This window comes from Pelmatolapia mariae, linkage group LG16_19, assembly GCF_036321145.2.
Source record: "Pelmatolapia mariae isolate MD_Pm_ZW linkage group LG16_19, Pm_UMD_F_2, whole genome shotgun sequence".
NCBI lineage: Eukaryota > Metazoa > Chordata > Actinopteri > Cichliformes > Cichlidae > Pelmatolapia > Pelmatolapia mariae.
The window spans coordinates 20,107,556-20,128,532 of NC_086241.1; the positions used below are offsets into that span (position 1 = coordinate 20,107,556).

Below are 20,977 nucleotides of genomic sequence, written 5' to 3' on the forward strand. Positions count from 1 at the left end.
TAATGAAAGATCTTATACATTTTGGTGGATTAACCATTACAGAAACATAAAAACAATTTTGAAAATTACTGATGCTGTTCATTTAGGGCAGCTGTAGCATTAACTTACAATGGTTGGTCTAATTAATCTGTTAAGCAGTGTACATATCCTTTGCTGCACACATCAGCAGAGTGCTTTATTAGACGCCACAGTTAGCTGCTGTCAGCACTGTTACTTTCCAGCGAAGTTCTGTTATTGCAGCCAGTGTCGTCAGCTTAAAGGTTGTGGAAACTGCCTGTTCAGAGATCATTTTAGATGTTAACTCGTGTTTTTTGCTTCTCCTACTGTCCTTGCTTTTTCAAACATGTCTTTATGTCTTTATGAAACCCTAAATATGAGTTTTGTATGGTTAGTGCGTCGTGTTCACCACTACTTTTGTACATTGATCGGAAGCAAGTCACATCATGCAAAAGCACCACAGAGGAACAGATTATATGTCTGTATTTATTTTCATCAGAACACAATTTTAATCATTGTAGCAGTAGTTTTCATACTTTTCGAAAAGATCATGACTTGTGAGACTGTTTTATAAATCATTTCATCAAAGTTGTTTGTAGAAAAATTAAAGAAGTTACTTGAACTAAAGCATCTATAATATTACAATATACTGGTAGTATAATAGTAATAATAATAATCATAATCGCAATGATATTTCTATATGCCTTTGAACCTTTTTCATCTCTATAATCATAAATCATTCACTTATGCACACACAAAGCCACAACCTTTCACAATAAGGTTGCAAAGCTGAGGACAAGTCTATTGGTTAAACCTCACCACACTCTCTTTTAACATCAATGATCTGAGACGCTTAAATAAAAAAAGGATCAGAAGTAGAAGAAGGAGAAGAAGAAGAAGAAAGTAACAGCATGACATCAACTCAAAGTACACAAGGAGAGACATACATTGTTCAGCATACTAGGGAACATATTTACAACCAAAAAAGGAATGGGCTTCTGCATAGATCCACAGGATAGAGAACAGAACTATTGTGAAAACAGAGAGAGGCTGAGAAAGAGTGAAAGAGGGCAATATTTGTGTACATATTATTTAGTGGTGGGTGCACAGGGTGGTAAGGGCAAGAGGCATAAATACTCTATATGTGCAGGGGTAAAACACAAAATTTGATTTTGTACGTCAGTGTGTAATGGAACGTGACAGACCGTAACCTATGATCGCTACAGACCATTGTCTGGGATCTAGTCTGAATCTATAAGACCCTACACAATTTCTTCTCATTATAATGCAGTAAAAAATTTGACGAACCAATACATACAAAAAAATTAAATTATCACAGAGTAACTGTTGCGTGCAAGCCTGCATTACCAACAAAAGTCAAATCAGAGATTTACATCAGTCAAATCTAATTCTTTTTTTGTTTGTTTTTGGAAGTAATCTTGCACAGAAATGTCCATACTTGGTGCAAACATGTGTGAAGGCGTGTGATGGATAACACATATGCACAGCATTCGCACCCATGCAACCACAGTCAGGATGCTCTGCTGCGTGTAAAGCAAACATGCTCTCTGCGTGACTTCTGAAAGCAGGTTTATCGAATAGGCGTGTCCGCCGGTTGGCTTTTGGTGGCTGTTGGTTCGCAGCATGACCGCCGGCCATTAACGGCAGGATGAAATCACAATCTGCTGAACATATTACACTTCAAGGTGGACCCATCTCTTACCTGTGCTTGTGACAAGGCTTGCATGACACTTGCGGGGCAATCTATGTATTGCTAGCATTTCTTGCAGACCCTGTATTCCTTCTTATGTCCATTATGTGTCATTATGAAAAGCACTATGTCATGCTGTATTTTAAATTTTATTTATTTATGCTTGGGCACCATTAACCGCTGCCTGGCCTTGTCTGCACATCCTCTACTGCATTTCATGTTATGGAAATTTGGGGGAAATATTTCCTTAAGACGAGAAAGGAAAAATACAAATAATACAGAGTCTGTTTTGGAGCAATGACACAGTTATTACACACTCTACTGTGCAATCACTGTACTGATTTCACACTAAAATGCATGCTTCAGGACTGCAGCTAATATCAGATAGGTAATGTTGCAAGACCCTGTGTGGTGAAAGACAGCTGCGGTTTGCCACATCTGTCCCACTGCCACGAGGTCATTTAAACACAAATGAGCTCTCCAAAGAGACTCAGAGACATTAACCTACATCTATGTATAAGAACAAAAGAAGAGCACACAGCAGCAGCACACATGGGCCCGAGCCAGTTTTTTCAAGAGCTCTGCCTTCCTGGTTTCCGTGTATCTGTCAGACCTTTTGTGGTAGGTCTTTAGCAGAAGTGTCAGTGGAAATGAATAAATCTATTGCCATCTAGTGGTGGCCAATGGTATAGCAGCATTGTTCTGAAACCGGAAGCAGTCATTTATGATGGGCATGGGTGTGCCGTGCCACATGACCATGAAACAGTTATGTATGCATTTCATGCAAGCAGCAATGGTAATGAGACTGGGGCAGGGTCTAAACAGTAAGTGCCAAAATAAGCCAATATACTTATTATATAGAAATTGTGTGAATAATGATGAATTTTAAATCCTCATATAAGGTTAATAATAAAAGTGTTGACATCAGATATCAGACTGGACATCTCATATAAGTAATAAACATATTCGAGAGTGGGGGGGAAAAATTCATCCAGCAAAAGCTGTTTATCTGCTCATCTTTACCAGGTACCTGATCTCACAGCCTTGTTCATCAAAGAGACAAAAAATAAAACCAGAAACAAAAGAAGAAGTCAGCCCTTAAGGTCAAACCATTCCTCTCTTTTCACACACAGGTCAACATTTATAAATCAAAGTGTCAGCGGACCTAGATGATCACAGATAATGCGATTGGTGCAAACACAAACAATGGCATGCTCCTCTCTCTGTGTTTGTTTCTGTTTCTGCTTTCCAGTATCAGCTGGCGGAATACCTTTGTACTGAAACCGCATGAGTTCAAAATAATAACAATAACAGTAATAATAAATGAGCCAGGTTTTTACCTTTTGTCTACTAACAATTTGGATGCAACCTTTTTGAATGTGCTTGATGTCTGTTTTGATGGCGTTTGATCTGTATATCTTAATAAGCCCTTTACTTAATGAGACAGGAGTTTGACGTGTCAGGAGAAAAAGTACAAGACAGTGGGCATGCTACAGGAGCCGATTTGGGATAAGATGTGGTGCATTCAGGGAGTGGGGCTGAAGACAATCAACAAAAGAGGCTTTCATAACCTTGCAGCGCCTCCACATGCAGTTCATGTAATACACATTTGGATTCAACAGAAACGTCAGAACTGCGCTGTGCTAATCAGATGGGGAATGTCAGTCTGTGTGTTGTATGGGACCAGCTCAGCACAAGGGGCCGGGGAGCAGGAATACAGTGTAAGAAACCGGAGTAGCTGCAGGTAGTGAGCTACCGTGCCTAATGAGATGTTGACATTTTATCCTTTTTATAATTGCATGGGAATTATAGTTTACAAATTACGAAAGGTCATTAAAGGTAACATCCAGTCACTGTGTTTCCTTTGAATAAAAAGCCTGAGGTTAGGTTTTGGTTCAGGGGCAAACAGCAAATTGAGTTTTTGTTTTCAAGTAGTATTCAAAGCATAGTGATTTATTAGTCATATTTCTGTTACATTTTTATTATGAACCCACGTCAAGGTGAAGAAGCTGATCCAAGGCTTAAGGGGAAAGGAGCGGCCTTCAGAATAAATGCTGTTTGTATGCTGCAGACACTATTTGACTGGATGGCACCTTAAAAAAGAGCAAGTCTTTTTATGTCTGGTTTAACAGTGCTAAATATACTGATCTAATGTTTTTTTTATCCCAGCATCAGCCAGCTTTGCTCAGCCATGCTGCTGACAAGTGGAGTATGTTTAGAATAAGAAATAATATCCTTGATTAAGACAAGCATAGGCTTAATTTCATTTGGTGAGATAAAATTGCCCGAGCTCTGAATCTTACAGTTTTGTGTGTACTAACAAAGGTGATCATTTTTCCAGGTATAATAATTCATCAGGTTTACATCCACTATAAAAAGCTGACAAAAATGAACTTTTCACTCGCCACCCTGCTTTACTTGAATCACCATTGTCATTTTCACACATTAACTCCAGACAATGTTACGGCAGGTTAAAAACTATTTAATGAGGACATCTGCATTCTGCATGCAGCCCAGTAACCGGATGTCCAGAGAAGTTCATCGCTGCAGTGAAAGTGTGAAAACAGCTCATGTTTACTTAATATTTTCCCTGCATTAAAAACATGATGATTTTAAATCCAGTGATCCAAAATCCTGGAAGTAACCCATAAAAAACTTTTAACCTTTTAAAATTCTAATCATTTGTAAATTTTGTCCACATGGCTCAGCCCTGTCACAATAGGAACCTAAAGCTTTCATCTGGCACACCACAAAATGGATTTCATTTTTGTAGTTTTGACAGTCGGTTCTATTTGTCAAGATGACACTTAGTAGTAATGATGCTACAACATTCGCTGAGGTAACAAAGACAATGGAGAGCAGATAAGCACATTTTCTAATCCATTTCTTTGGCACCTGAAGTCTTCATGACAGTTACCTAAATGCAAAGAACCATGCATACACATATGGCCTAAATTTTACATTTTATATTTGATCAAACCTATTAGACTGAATAGTCAAAAATAAGGAATTATGGTCAAAGCTAGTAAAAAGACCCACGTTGTATTAAAAAGAGCTCATCTGAGATTTAAAGCATTGGAAAAACAGAACGGGCCCTGGTTTCTAATGCCAGGTTTTGCTATTTTGGATTTAAAAGCAATATTAATGGGTCAATGTTATCTCACAAAACAAATTAAGGGGAAACTGTAAACCTGCGTTAAACACTGTATTTATTATGGACATCAGAACCACATTCAAAAAAGTCAGTGATGTTTGATGAGATTGTGGCCATCAAAACACCATGGCAGAGCTAAGTGACATCTGAGGGGGCCTCCATAAAAAATATCTGCTGTACCAGCCTGTTAGGTAGACTTTTGTGTCCGCAACACACACTCATTCTCTTACACACACATGCTCACACGCACACAAGTAAATCTAGAAAACGCACACACAGACAAACTTGCAAGATATTCCTCTTTTTCTTTACACGTTGTCTGTCTTATTTCAAGGCAGACACATTTCCTTCCTCTATGAGAGACTCAGAAACAAAGACAAAGGATGAACATTAAAAAGTGAATATGATTGTGTTATTCCATAGTTAGCCAGTGCAACAGAAACCAATAATTGGAACACAGTGTAAAAAAGCGTAGTGAGAGAAACTCAGCCACGAGGAAGCTGACCTTCCCTCTCAACAAAGGCTGTGGCATTGTCCCCTTTCCCTACAGAAGGGACTGTTTGAACCCCGCGGTATGTCTGTTTGTTTAGTTATTCATTTGTCTTGATTGATTCCTGTGTCTTTTAATATCAAAGCGTCCCACATTTTCCATTTGCCAGAAAGCGTTGCAGGATGTCCACAGGCGTACAGCTCCAGCCGCTCGCACAGCTGTGGCTGTATTTTTCCACATCGGTTGCCATGGTGAGGGAATCCCCCACCCCAACAACCTCACCTTCTCCTGGCAGCTCTATCACTCCTCGTTGGCAGGGCTCTCCTCCAGAGGCGTGATGGTGGGGAGGCCCAGTCCTGTTGCATTGTGGGATGCTGTGAGGCTGGCAACAGTGTGTAGGAGGACAAGGACCAGCAGGCAGAGTTTGAGCCGGCTGTTACACAGTCTGCAGGCTGCTGAGGAGCTGAGGGAGGTACGGTGCTGGCATGGTGGGTGAGTTCTTTTCAGGGTCCCCCGGGAACGGTTGTCTGCTTTCAAGTACCACCGTACGTCACAGCACTCTGCATCTGGGTCCACACCTGATGGATAGTCTTCCAGCAGCCCTGGAGGTTGTTTTTGGGGTGGGAGGGGTGTAAAGAAAAAAAGAGTGAGAAATGCACTTTTCTGTGTAGCATTTTTAATAAATTCATACTTGTTTTTGCTTTTTTTTTTAAAAAAAAAAAAGCAAAAGAAAGAAAAAAATGTTTGCTGCTTCCTGTCTACAACCTACCTGCAAGAAGAGGAACAATGTAGTTACTGCCTGTCTCTGACAAAGCCCCCATTTTTGGATTACAGTTGACACACATATGCATATACAATGCAAAGACACAGCAGATAAAACTGAAAGAGCTCCAGAAGCTATAACCCTCTCACTCACTTATTTATGAACTCCCATAATCAGTCACTCCCGCTGTACAGAGCACATATTTAATTTGCTGCCTCTGGTAAGAAAAAAAGTCCATAAACTCTTCTGGATCCATAAATACTCATTAGTGCAAAAAATGCAGTTATTAACCAGTATCCAAAAATATTTACTGAATGTGTATTATTAACTTTTAATTTATTAAGCCACAAATAAATAGATGAATAAATAAATAAATGAATACAGTTCCCAGCTGTTTGAGGAGCATACTACTTTCTTTTTAACAGATATGTAAAGTATATTTATAAAAATTTCTCCAAATAAATTGTTTTAGAAGGGGACGAGAAAAAAATGGAGCGAGGCTTTTTATAAGACACATTGACAATGAAAAGAAAAGAATACTGGTTTGAATTTACTGTGAAAAAAACGGCCATATTGATTGTTCTTTATAATCATATATGTCTCAGTAAAAACTGGCACAAACTGGCAACTGATTCATCACATCTTATTCGTCTCTGTTGTAAAGTAACCTCATGCTCAACATGACCACCAGAGGGCAGCATCAACATATGATGCCAGTGGGGACTCAACCCACATAGAGTTGTGTTCAAAGAAAAGTGCATCATGCTTTAATCCTCTGAACTTTTGGCATCTTGGGGCATCTGTCACTCGTCACAGAGAAGAATCAGAAACTACTGGTTGATTATCTTCAGTATTTGTTCCTGTCAATACCTCAACATTATGCTGCTGTCATGGGAACCAGAGGTGATTTGACTAAAAATTAGGTTGTGCTTGGTTAATTTTTGATTGGGTTTTCTAGTTAAACTGAAGCAACTCGAGGGCTTCTGGTTAGGTTTCAGTCATTAGTTTTATGTAAACCACTATTGGTGTGTCAAGGCTGCAAGATCCCTGTTAGCTCTTAGATAGCTTGACCTTAAATATCCATGCAGATCTTCAGTTTATATTTGCATTAACATAATATACACAAGTTAGTGAAATAAAAGGTTCCGATTTAAAATTCTTACAAAATGCACTTTTGTTGAACAGCAGTATGTGGGGAAAAAGTGCTATTTTAACATGGTTAGCTATTATATTATGATTTAGAGCAGTGCATTAATAAAAAGTGCATTCGGTATTGACACACACTAGTGATAAACGTGTTTTTCCCCCCACTAGAATCTTCTCAGGAACTCTGTCTTTCTAACAGAATAAACAGGCTCTCAGTTTCTGGTGAGACAGTTCCTGTGCCTACTCAGGAGGTAGCAGTTTCTGAAGGATGAGAGACTGTCGGTGATTGGTCAAGTAAGCACTCTCATACATCTGCTGTTTTTTTAAACCCTGCTGCTGCAAACACCGATCAGGACCAGTAAACAGAATCCGGCATTTTTTCCAGTGGACGACATTTTGAAACATCAGACTTTTGATATACAGCAGCGTGCTTTGCTTTAAAATCCCAAAGACATGGAAATGCAAATCACTTTTATCCCTTCGGATGACTCCGGTACATTCACGTCTCACAAATGAAAGCACCTTAAACTTCCACTGAGAAGCATTTAAAGCGCCTTGTATTGTTCAGGACAGACGGAGCATATGGACCTATTGTCTCAGTGCTGTAACGTGCAGCTGCCTCGTGGAGCTATGAGTAATTGGCAGCAATTTGTTGTTATGGTGTATCTCCCTGTCAGTCTGATGATTAGTCAGAACATCCTGTAAGTGTAAATTCATACGTGTTTTCTGCCTGTTCTTCTGCGGTTGTGTGCCTGAAGGATTACTGAGTGAAACGCTAAGCACATGTGCTTACTCATTGTAATCAGGCTGAGAGCGTGGCCTGCGGTAAATGAAGTAGGTGGGAGGTTAAAGGAAATTGATGTGTGGCTTTGAATCCCAGAATAGCAATACCTTAGCCCGAAATTTCACTGAGCACCTTAAAGCTTAAGCACACAGGATAAAATTACAAACACCACAATATATCAAATGCACAATGATTATTTTGTACCTGTGCATATAAAACTGGGGCTGCCTCCGTGAATGAGATCATCATTGTCGGGCAGGACAAAGGGGCACCGCTGTTGCACCTCCAGGCAGTACTGACCACAGGGGATTCGATTGCTGCAGTGCATCTGGGTGGTCTGGAAGTACTGAGAACACAGCCAAGGCTTATAAACCATCTAGGTGGAAGACAAAGAGGTGAGAGGATATTGATGAGTTAGTAAGGCTTTTGCTGGATGACACACACACACACATACACACACACATGCTCACACGCTTGCATTGATGTGAATCATCATGACCTCCACATCTACTGATCCACACGGGAATGAGCAGATATCCTGGCGATCCTGATATCCACTGTTTGTGCTGAATTTAGTTGTTGCTGGGCAGTCATCACTTTGTCAGTCAATACTGAGATTTGTCCAGTTATGTTGAAATTGAGTATTGCTCTGCACTGAAACTGCACCTTTTACTGCTCTTATGCGAGCGGTCTTTAAGTAGAGCAACACAGGACAGCAGACAAATGAATACCTTTTAAAATATTTGAGCTCCATTAAAAACAAAAAAGATAACATGCATGCTTAAATTCAAATATTGTGCCAACAAATTACTGTAGGACCATCACCAGCAAACTTTAACACAAAATAGCATGGCTATTATCACTACCTGTACAATATTTGGATTGGGAACACCATGTGTCTGTTTATAGTACTGACTATATAAAAGCCTTTTTTTACAGTTCAAGAAATTCAAGTGGGCTAAATGTGAACTGCACTGAAAAAGAATAATAATATAACATTTTTTTAAAGATAAATTTGCTTTGTTACACCTAACGCTGGATGAAAATGGTGGGTCTGCTTTGCATTTACCTGTTGCTATGGCGAACTGTAATGATGGAGCTCCTTTGATAATAACGTTTTTCATTCGCCATGCACGCACTTAACCCAGAGAGAGTATAATCAGGGTTGATTTAACTGACTCTGATCAGTCGCTCTGCAGCCAAAAACTGGTATTATTTGTAAACACGGTCGATAGAAATCAGTTCGCAAACACTCGATAACGCAAATACTCCTGTTTTCGAGCCACAGTGTAAAGTAGTCATCTTCTCGGGTTAGCTCAAATACATGGAATCTGGTCAAAGCCTTATATTACATAATGCTTTTGCATTGGCATTGGTAAAAATGTTCTCGCCCATTTTCTCAGCTCAACAAGTGCACAAGTGGGGAAAAATGATTTACCTAGCACATTATTTTATCTTTTTTTTCACGTGATAAGTCGGTCGCCTCATTGTGTGGTATTATCACCTGCAGCAATTAGATGGTATTTCCTGCAGCACCACTCCAGGGACTATGAGGCAAGCTAGCACCTGCTGTGCACTAATCATCACACCTAAAAGCAGTGCACCAAAGCACAGATCATATCACTTGTCCATGCGGACAGAATATTTACATGTTGCCAGTATGTATGTGTGTGTGTGTGTGTGTGTGTCTGTGTCTGTCTGCCTGTATGTATAGGTGTAGGTATAGGTGTAGGTATACATGTGTGTTTGTGATATATCCAGATTAACAGTAAAGAGTGTGTTGTGAATAACAAGAAAATATACCTAATATGACTAATATCTGCTTTACAAAAGTGATATTAGCTAATATACTGTTAATTAGATATACAGATGAACACTAGTCAGTTAAAATGTCCTTTTCAGTCCAATCAGGAACAATACTGCTGGCTGAAAAACATTTGCCGTTTTGTTCCACTACATTGTATTTTTTTACAGAAAGACCTGGTTTCCCAGCTGAATAACAGTATTGTAGATCAAGCATGCCCAGCCCCAGTGGGAATGGCACTCCCTGACAGCAGCATCCTCCCTCAGCAGGACAGTGCACCATGACACACTCAGAATGATTCGAAGAAAGATTCACAAAGACCCAGAGCCTGATGTGCACAGGACCAAAAGGATCTGCTGCTAACATCCTGTGTCCAGACAGCTAAGGACATTCTCAGAGTGTCCAGTGTTCGTGCCCTGACAGGCCATGCTGTTGGCTTCAATTAAGGGGCTGCCTGAGGTAACTGCTAAACCTGAATAATATTTTACAAATTTGGTGTGAATATTAATATAAATTCAAGATAAATAAATAAAAAAACAACAAAAGGAAAAACATGCGCCAACATTGCCCTTGTTTAAATAAAGCTAGCAAATATTTCATACTTGGGGTGGGGGGATTAGCGTCAGTCTGAATGTCACATTTGTTGTGAGAAGAGATTATTTTGTTTGCTGCTCAAATATTCTTTTAAGTTAAAACATACAATCTGCAATATAATGATGTTGAATCAGAAATAACATGATTAAAAAAGCCCGGATGGTTCCACCATTTGCAATGCATATTTCAGACTGAGATATAAGTATTGGTGAATATGTTCACATTCATAGACACTATGCAGTAAACTTCTCTGCACTAATACTTATATTTACAGCATGAGGCTTTTCATTGATACCACACACACTATTAAACACACACACACACACACACACACACTGTCCTTCTCTGTAACCTGGTAGGGCAGCAAAAATATGGGCACGTGACCTTGAGTCCTATCTTGCACACATTAAGCTAATATTTCTAATATAATAACACATTTTATGCAAATTTATGTGCATTTAAATGAATGTGCATATTTTTTTGTACAGTTTAGATTTGCTTACACACTAAAGTCATGAAGGTCTATCTTCAGAGAAAAGAAGAACAAAGAGTCCAGTGACAGATGGTACAGCCCCCGGAGAGACCTGATGTCAACATCATCAAGCCAGTCATGGATTGCATTAGAAGACACAAACAGTTGAGACAGCCTAAATTGAAAGAACAACCTTAGAAGAACCTTTAGTTGTTCATCCTGTAGCTGTCAGTGTGGAGAGATAAAGATAAACTGGATGCCAGGTTGCCTCTCATTCAGCGATGTATCACATTACATTAACAATGTAAGAGGCAATGACTGATAAGCAGTGTCTCTTTTGGTATTCATGATACATTTTCCCTACTCAGTAGAATCTGAAAAAACAATGTTAAAGTCAAGGTCTGTCTGGTCATTTGCACTGCATCCCAAACATGAAGCGAAATCAAAAACTAAAGAATGTATAGCACCAGCGAAGGAGCGACACCATCTGAAGTGCCTTCAGAAGAAAAGTATATTAAGTATAGTATAAAGTATAGTATGGTAAAACAGACTCAGTGAGTAGTGATGCTTATTTGTAAGACAAAGGACAGCAGTGTAGGTTAGATCTAGGTGATACCAACACATACATGGAGACCTCTAAACACATCAGTCAGCAGAACAGCTGCCAGAAACGCAGGAGATGTGACAAATGTGGTGTAAGGACTACAGCACGCTTTGGCCCTTTGCCACACAGTTATGTCCGTTTGCACTCAGTCCCAGTTAGAGCAGCCTACTGCTGTTGCTGCATGTGAGAGCTCTACTCCCTCAACTATGAATCTGCAGTGGAGCTTTGACTGGTAATTTATCATGTCAAATCGCAGAGTGGAAGTTAGACACAGAAAGTGAAAGCGATAAGGAGAGCAGTGTCTTAATACAGACGGTGGTAGGATGGACTCTTTCTGTCCTTTATATAACTTTTGTGTTCTCTCAGTCCCCTTGGGGAGCGAATAAAATACAGCCTTCTCTTCAATCACAGGCTGTTAGTTAGAGGTCAGCCAGCTGGCTCTCAAATTTTTACGCTCCTTTTTTTCCATCACTTTGCACATGCTTTACATCTCTTATTCAAGACTGTTTTAATGGTTTTCACTGCGTCATCTCCCTTTGAGCAAGTGTCTCATACAGTCTCACAACACACACGTCATGGTATACGTTTACAAAAAACATAGCTGGACTATTGCAATTCATGAATATCAGGTTGTTCTAAAGGTTCTCTGAAAAGCCTTTAGTTGATCCTCAATGCTGCAGAAAGAGGACTGACAGGGACTAAAATGAGAGGACATATTTCCCATATGAACTTCTCCTTAGTGGTTTCCTGTTAAATCTAAAATCAATTTTAAAGTCCTTCTCCTCGCATACAAGGGCTCGAATAATCAAGATAATCTGATCTTAAAGACCTCATAGCACCGTATCACCCCAATACAGCACTTCGCTCTGAGACTGCAGGCTTACTTGTGGTTCCAAGGATATTTTAAACGAATAAAGTCAAAATCAAGTAGATGAAGAAATAGAAGAAGAAGCAAGTGAAAAGAAATACACTCAGTGTCCACAATTTTTAATAACAAAGGTAAGTAATCACGCTCTACTTTTTCAAAACAAACTAAATCCAGCTAGTTAATTATAATGCTGCTGGCCTAATGGCAACAACACTCCACCTCCTAGAGGCAGAAAGTATCATAAAATGAAGCAAAATAAGACAAAATATGACTCTGAATATTTCTTTGTAATTAAAAAAATAAACATTAAAGGGACTTGAGTTACAAACGATAGTATGAGAACTGAGGCATTACAGCAAAAGTTAGCTGTGTTTCTTTCCTTAAGTAGTCAAAGCAGGCTGAAGATTGGCTTCTAGAATTTGAAAAAGAAACTATAGTAGATTCAGTGATTTTGCCCTTCATCTCTGCAAATACGACTCAACTATTTTTAAAGAGAAAGAACCATGCCGATCCCTCCCCTCCACTGTTTTACTTGCCTGTTGGTGATCTGCAGAGTTGAGACTCAGCTGTCTCCTGAATTGAATTATTTCATTACGATTAGTCTAATAAGGTTGTAATTGATGGAAGGCCTTATAGCCTGCCCCGTGGTATTGGTTTTAAGTGGCCCCGGATGGCCCTGCCTTGTCAGTGCCTTGTCTTTAATGTTTTATCTGGACTTGTGGTTGCAGCTGAACTGCTGACAAGGAGACTCGGGGAGCTTGTAGCAACAAACCAACTTGCTGCAACACATTCCTCTTTAAGCAGCAGTGCAATGCAGCAGATACCCACACAAACATATTTGGGGTCTCATGAGCAGCTTTGTCACTCAACTACCAGCTTTACACTGGTTCATTCCATTTAGGCTCTCTCATTTTATCCTCTCTTCTGCTTCGTTTACTTTAAATGATCCTCATCTTCAATAATAGAACAGTTGAGGACAGTATAATAGCTTATAATTGGATTATTTTCATGTTCGATCAAACTGGGAGCACAGGAGTACAGTAAATAGCACAAAGAATCTTTTTCTCTTTCTTTTGCACTGGTTTTAATTGATTGTCATCCAGATTTTGTCTCCAGTTTTCTGTACAAAGAGTGCAGAAAGAAAACACAAATGCACCATATTCCCTTTGGATATGTTAGAAAAACTAGAGCTTAAGTTTAAATGGAATAAAACTATATACCGCATACAGACCACACAAAAAATCCCATATCCTGTAAATTCAAGCACATTTTCTACTTTAGTATGCTTTCCACATTGTTGTATGAAATGAGCAGTCCATTCAAGAAGTGACACTGAGGCAGTCAGAGCCATAAAGGGTCAAATAGAGGATATTCTTTAGTAGGAGCTAGCGTGTAAGCTATTCCCTTAGTTCCTGCAGCAGCAGCAGAAGCAGCAGCAATGCCTCATGGGACTCCCATGATAACATGGAGCTGAAGGGTAAAACAGCAAAGGTTATGCCAAATATAATCTGTTAAACAACATGTAACACAGTGTAAAGCAAACCAGTGGTCTCTGCAAAGAAAGAAAGCGCATCTATGATCAGTCTAATATGACTGCATTCCTATTATGCTACAGTATGTGCATTTCCTTGTATGTGCACTGATTTAATTCATGCATGCATACTGACTAGCCTGCGGCGTCTCTACATGGCAAGCATAGAAACTATGTCAGCTGCAGCTATGTAGAGAAAATATAACGTAACTAATGATCTGAACGACAAGACATTAAATAAACAGACACGGTTAGCAAAGGCGTTAGAGGAGCCAACAAGAATGTGACACAAAAGCACAAACAAGGCAGGCAGCAGACTGAAGCCCCATCACAATCAGTTGATTAAAACCAAGTAGAAAGCACTCACACAACTCAAAGAGAGTAGGCTATTCAATTACGTTCATGCTACATTTGAATGGCTGTGCGGACACTTAAGGGCCGGTTTCTTAACGATCTGCTTGTTGTTTTCGGCGGGCCCACTACGGTACAAGCACATTTTCACATCCACACAGGCACACACACACACAAACTTCACCACCTCATGTCTTTTAAATATGGGCTGCTCGTTTAGAAGACTGCAGTGCTAACGTAATTACCACACAGCAAGGGTGTACAGTATTACATTAAGGGAGGTTTGGTTTTTAAAAGGAAGAATAAAGACACTCGAACAAAGAGAAAGAGAGGGCAGCTGAGGTAAAAAAAAAAAAGGGGGGGGAAAAGGAAACTACAGACGGTACAAAGTTCACCAGGCTGCTATGCTAAGGAAGTTTGATAAGCCATATTTCAATGCAAGCGTTATGCTCAGTGAAAAGGGAAAACTACAACACACATTATGAGCGCTGAATCATAAAACAGCAGTACTACAGGGTTGTATGAAAAATGAATGAATGAAAGGTACGGTCATGGCAGTGTCTGAATTAATAATGACAGAATTTATTCCATGCAGGAGGTGTCACTGACTTCAAGAGTGTGTCAGGTGCTGCTCTGCACCTTCCGAGCGTCCCAGTTGATCCCGTTCAGGTGGTTTATCGGGGTGTCGCCGCGTCTGGACAACTTGATAAATTTATCTCCAAGCTTCCAGCACACACATCGTAAATAAGAACAGTGCTAGAAATTGTGATAATTTTTTGAGCAGAGTCTTTCGTTGTAAGTGTGTTAAGGTGATAACTGCATTAGGTTTGCTAGTCTCCCTCTCTGTCTGCTGTAGCTGTGCTTGCTGTGACCCAATGGGAAATGGAAAGAAAAGCAATCAGAGTAATTTATGTCTCAGCCTATTTAACTAGGTTCACTATCAAGCTATTTTTTCTTTCTTCTTTTCATTTGGAACCTTTCCACTCACAGGTTTGCGTTAACGTTTTAGGTTTTTTTTGCATTGTTTGCACGTACACATTTCTGACTACTCTGCATCCAAACGTCATTAAGATTGAATTTATTGCTACTTTTTCTCTATTATTTTCTTTGTGTGCTACATTTTGTACTATTCCTTTGCTTTTATTTACCAAATGCTGATCTTGATCTCTGACCCACCTACAATCAACACAACAAACAAAACAGTTACATAGATTTAATTCATTACATATAGGTACCTAAAACAGAACCAGAATTGCCGCTTTCTGTGTTTATGCTGCCAACTCTATTGGGTTGCAAAGAAAGGACAGCAGTGAATGCAGTATAATGTAAGTAGTGAAGATTTTGAAGGAATTTAATTGGGTGAGCAAAGTTGATGTAAAAAGATATAAAAGACATTAGTTGTGGCATGCAAGGACTACCAGGAAAGTGCTTTCACAGAGTGTTATGATTGCAGACTGAGGTTGGACTTTCCTTTTTAATATAAAATGTCACCAATTCATCTTTTTACCCTATTAAAGTTGAAAGTGTGAAAATTGTCGATAGCAATTAAATGAATTCTTGAGTTCTTGAGAGGCCTTTGACTATTGAACCAAATCAGTTTGTCACTGAGTCCAAATGATCATTTGGACCAAATAAGTAGACATTTCTAGAGATTTTCTCACGGCACGAGAAAGAAAATGACAATTTTGCTAATGTCTACCTAAGCACAAAGTTGCTTTGACTTAAGAGTCAAGATTAGTAAGCTGAGAATAAGCAGCATGGTGCTGTAGTGGTTAGAACTGTTGCCTCATGGCAAAAGGGTACTGGATTTGAATATGCCAGTTGGCTGGGGTCTTCCTGTGTGGAGTCTGAATGTTCTTCCTGTGCCTACATAGGTTATCTGCCAGTGCTTTGGCTTGTTCCCATGCTCCAAACACATTAATGTACAAGTATGTCATACGAGTATGTCCAGGGTCTACCTTGCCTTTTACCCTATGACAGCTGAGATATGCCTCTAGCACCCTTCACTGGAAAAAGGTGAATAAATGGATGGATGGTGGTATGCTACCATGCTAGTTTACCATATCCGCCTTCTTTGTTTAGTGTGCTAGCAGGGTACTCATTCAACCCAGTCATCAATAGATGGAAGGCAGTTCACCCATCAGAAGTTTACCTGTGCCATTTTAAAATCATCAGTTGACAAGTTAATGTAACATGTATGTCTTTGGACTGTGAGAAGAAACCAGAGCACCCTTAGAGAATTGAATCAGGCACAGGGAAAACACCTATTGGACAAAAAAAGGAATGTCAGTGGATCACCACTCGTGAGACATATATAGGCAGTGTTCCTGTGTACTGTACACAATTTCAATGCAATTCATCCAGTAATTGCTCAGGTATTTCAGAATGGACAAAAGCTTTCACAAATTGTACCTACTATGAGCAGACAGCAGCGGTCTTAGAAAGAGATGGTAAGAGCAAAAATCTATGAAAATAAAATAAGTTGAGACAGTGGTGGAGGGGGGTAGGCTATGAGAAATTGTGGATGTGACGAGATAAAGATGGATGGAAATTTGAGAAGACATTTTCCACAGGGAGGACATCCATATGCAAAAAGCATTTGCCCAAAAACTCATTTTGTTGATTAATCAAGGTTATCTGGATGTAATTCATCGGCACTGTCATGCTGACACTTACACTGATAATTAACTTGACAAAGATAATTATCAGCAAGATGGGCCTACTGCGAGTGAAAGTGATGAATCAACACCCACTGCAGTTATGCAGCCTGCTGTTGGCTCTAGCAGACCATGCTTGCATGCTTGTGTATGTACCTGTAACTCAGTTATGAAGTCTCTCTGTCTCTGTGGTGGCCCATTACTGTATCAGCACCCATGCAGAGTTCTTAAATAATCCCAGTAAACAATATCAGAACAGCAAGGTGTCACAACAAAAACTTTTTTTTCTGTTGCAACACCGCAGTCTCTCCTGCTGATATCCATGCAACCTCTTACCATATCCTATTCAACTCTACCCCTCTTGCTTCCCTTTGCAGTGTGTACTGCAGCAGCCGGATGAAAAATGGCCTGGAAGGGGTGGCTGGTGCGAGGCTGCCAACAGAGACATAGCCGATATATGCACACTCACCTTCAGACACACGCTGTCTAACCAGCTTTGCCGTGCTATTTCTCTGCCTTGCTCTTATCAGACACACACAGTCAGGTAGAAGGGTTGAAAAAGTATGAATGAGAGAACAGTTTTAGAGAAAGACATTGAGAAATGGCGGTGTCATATAATAAACTACAGTTGTCAGCAGCTTGCTATGAGAGTGCTGTCCACCTACAGGTGCTACTGACCCTACCAGACCATGTCAGGCTTTTGGAGAGGGTTGGCTAAAAATGAAGCCAAGGTTAAGCTTCTATTCTTACAGCTAAAGCTCTGTTGATTTAAATGAACAGAAATCAGACAGACACACACAGTGTATATGCAAGTATCCTACTTGACACATATAAAAGCACACTTGTGTTTTCCGTGTTTTCCTGTGCATACCTGAACACAAAGCCACTGCTTTAGCAACTAAATGAGAGGTATTGCAAGTCGCATTTGCATAAAAACTAATCCATTTCATCCATGTTCATCTGTCACAGACTTAAGAGATAAAGTCATAAAGATAGGAGAGAGTAATCTTCAGAAGTGGTACTGAATCTTATCTGTACATTTGGTTGGGGGAGGGGGAATCAAGGCTTTCTTCAAAGCAACCAAGGAGAAAAAAATACAGCTTTTAATTAAATGCAACTATAAAGGTAGGGGTTGACTGAAGAAAAATAAGGTAAAGGAAAATGTTGAGACATCTGCACAAGTTATCAGAAACGCTGGCTATTACTCTGCAGAAATGTAAATGAAGAGGCAACATGACACAACAACTCTAAGCAGAGAGTTGGAGGGGATAAAACCCCCATCATATCTAAAAATGAAGATATCCTGCTCCTTCTGTTAAATATGCCCTTTATAGCAGGCAGTTCCCATCAGACCTACAGAGCTTTAGAGAAAGAAAAACGCCGCCTGCTCAGCACATCTGTGAATGCAGAAAAAAAGCTTGTGCCCATTTGCAGTGCTACTGAGCCACTGAGAGCCAGTAAAGACAACTCAGAAAATTCTTAGTGGTTCAAACCCAATTTTGGAAATAACCAAATTATACGTTTTATCTCACTTTTTTAAATCACAAATTAGCCGCTTGCATTATGGTTGCAGGCTTTTTAGACCAAGGTGTAATAATGGTCCTGAAGAGGAAAGATCCACCTGCGGCGCATCATTCACACTAGAGCAGGGCGGTATGACCAAAAATTTGAAAATTTGCGATAACGATATAACTGACGATATAATTGACACTAGACAAAACACTTTACAACTCCACAACTTTATTAGTGCAAAAAAACCCAACCATATTTTCACTTAAACAAGCAGCTTTTTGTATGTGCATTAAAGTTATAAAAATTTAACCGTGCAAATGTAAATTCCTTGCTGGCAGTTTAACCAAAAGGCATTTCCAGTGGAAATTGGCCGACATATCCTCAGCATAACCACGTATAATATCCACAAAACTTAAAAAGAGGTTATACACACACAATACGGTAATATTATGTTGAAGCACAGTACGTATCACTCCGCGAGGCTCCTGCCTACGATAGCAGTAATGCTCCGACAATCCATCAAGCGGTGTGGGTTCGTAGCTTAGCAAAGTTGTACTAAAACATTTGACAGATTTTCGAGCGCTGTGTACCACATAAAATCGTTTCGAGGTCAGTAAACACAACCAGAATTCATACATAAGGCACACGAGATTATAAGGGGCACTGTTGATTTTCAGAAAAATCAAAGGATTGATTTTAAGTGTGCCGTATTTACCAAAGAACACGGTAATAACAACGGCCCACTAGCATGCTCTACCAAAAATAGTGCTTTGTTGTGTATCTGACGGACGAAAGCTAAACCAGTTCCACACCACTGAAGTTGCAGCATTTTTACAAACCAATTCTGGTTCATCTGTTTCATTCAACGATCCGCTTTTGCCCTTCTCATTCTCCGTCGCCGTCATGCACATATGAAAACAAAGGCACTGCGCATGTGCGTTTTACCCATATTCTATTGCGATATTTCATTTTCTTATCGTTGCCCAACATTATACCGGTATTACCGTGAACGGTATGATATGGCCCAGCCCTAATTCACACAAGGACCAATCAAGTTCTTCCCTTGTCACCTTACTGCATAATGACTGAAGTTAAAGGAACTGAATTTGTTTTAAATCTTTAGTGATGATGATTTCAGAGAGGACATTATGAAGAGCACAGCAGCAGTTAAGAGATGCTTTTCACCTCATTGCTAGATAACTTATAGCATAGACAATGGATACACAGTAAAAAATAACATTTTACAGTAATTACGTTGGAGTACTGCTTCATGGTGCTGCTGTTTTTGTTTTGGCTGCACAGGTAATGATGTGGTGATTAAGTATACTGTAGTAGTAATAATATTTTACATCTGTCCATTAAGAGTCCATCACTGTCCCGTGCACCTCTGGACCATTTTGGGTTGGACTGCATTTTTATTTAGATTTTCCAGTCGCAGTCCCATTATGCCCTCTTTCTCTGGCGCGTCCTTGATTGAATCAGCTCCTGTGTGTCAACATGACATCCCTTCCACTTGATTTTCATTTTCATTTTCAAGTTAAAGGGAACCAAATCTGTTGAGTGGCCCACATGGGACGCGATTACATTTGTGTGACCAAAAAATAAAAAATACAAAAATCTTGCATTTGTAATGCATTCTGAGCCATCATAAAAAGGCATAGTGGCACCCACCACAGTTCACATATTTTCCACAGAATTTTCTCCCTTACCTCAGGATGTTACTGTAGAGCAGTGTTCATGGTGCACAACTCGATGGAAGTTAAGAATGCCGCCTTCAGGCATGGAAACTGTGGTGTCTTTAACTGAAAACAGCTGAGATCTGCTCAGTCATAGAGGCAGACCCAACTCTTATCACAGTCAGTTTGAAAAACAAGTTGACTTTTGTCCTCTGCACAAGCTTGAGATGTGTAAAGCAACATAAAAACCGAAGTTATACAGATAAAGGCTTGGCAGGTTTGCTTTTTACTTTGCAAACTCAATAATCAGCAATGACATTTTATAGTTATTTGCACAGCAAAGCACTTGTGTAATGTAGTTTGTTCACATTCTCATAAGGAGGCACTAAGTGAAAAGTGGCACAGATATGGAGTAGTTAGCACTAGGACCTCAGCTTGGCTCTCCAGGTCAGCTGCAACCTTTTTATATGGGGTTTGCAGGTTCTCCATGTGCCACTGTGGGTTTTCTGTGGGTCGTCCGGGTTCTGTCCAGAGACGTCCATGCTATGTTAACTGGTTTACCCTGAATTGGCAATAGTTCTGGAATTAAGGCAGATAAGGAGCTTAAGTATAAATATACATGAGTAGGTGAAAGCAGTTCATAGTGCAAACATCTTTAATTAGTCAGAATGATTAGATTGATGAAGACAATTTTGAAGTGAAGGTCTTATATGCATACACAGACACACACACAAGCACACACATGTACAGCGTCTCTTGGTACACAGCAGATAATCAGAACCATCCACTGTTTAATTAGCAGCTGACCAGCTAACACAGTCGAGAAGCTGTTATTATTGGACGTCTTGTCTGGGCTGGTCTAG

General features: G+C 39.8%; 1 protein-coding gene across 1 annotated transcript in view; it reads right to left on the reverse strand.

The window, feature by feature from the left end:
- Positions 1-488: 488 nt before the first annotated feature.
- LOC134645424 (NALCN channel auxiliary factor 1) overlaps positions 489-20,977 on the reverse strand; it is a 90,178-nt gene continuing 69,689 nt past the window's right edge. Inside the window, exons 2-3 of the mRNA XM_063498851.1 lie at positions 8,250-8,421; positions 489-5,954 (exon numbers count right to left, since the gene is read on the reverse strand). Of these exons, the coding sequence (XP_063354921.1) occupies positions 5,653-5,954; positions 8,250-8,421 (474 nt within the window). The 3' untranslated portion in view covers positions 489-5,652. The remainder of the gene's footprint in view (positions 5,955-8,249; positions 8,422-20,977) is intronic.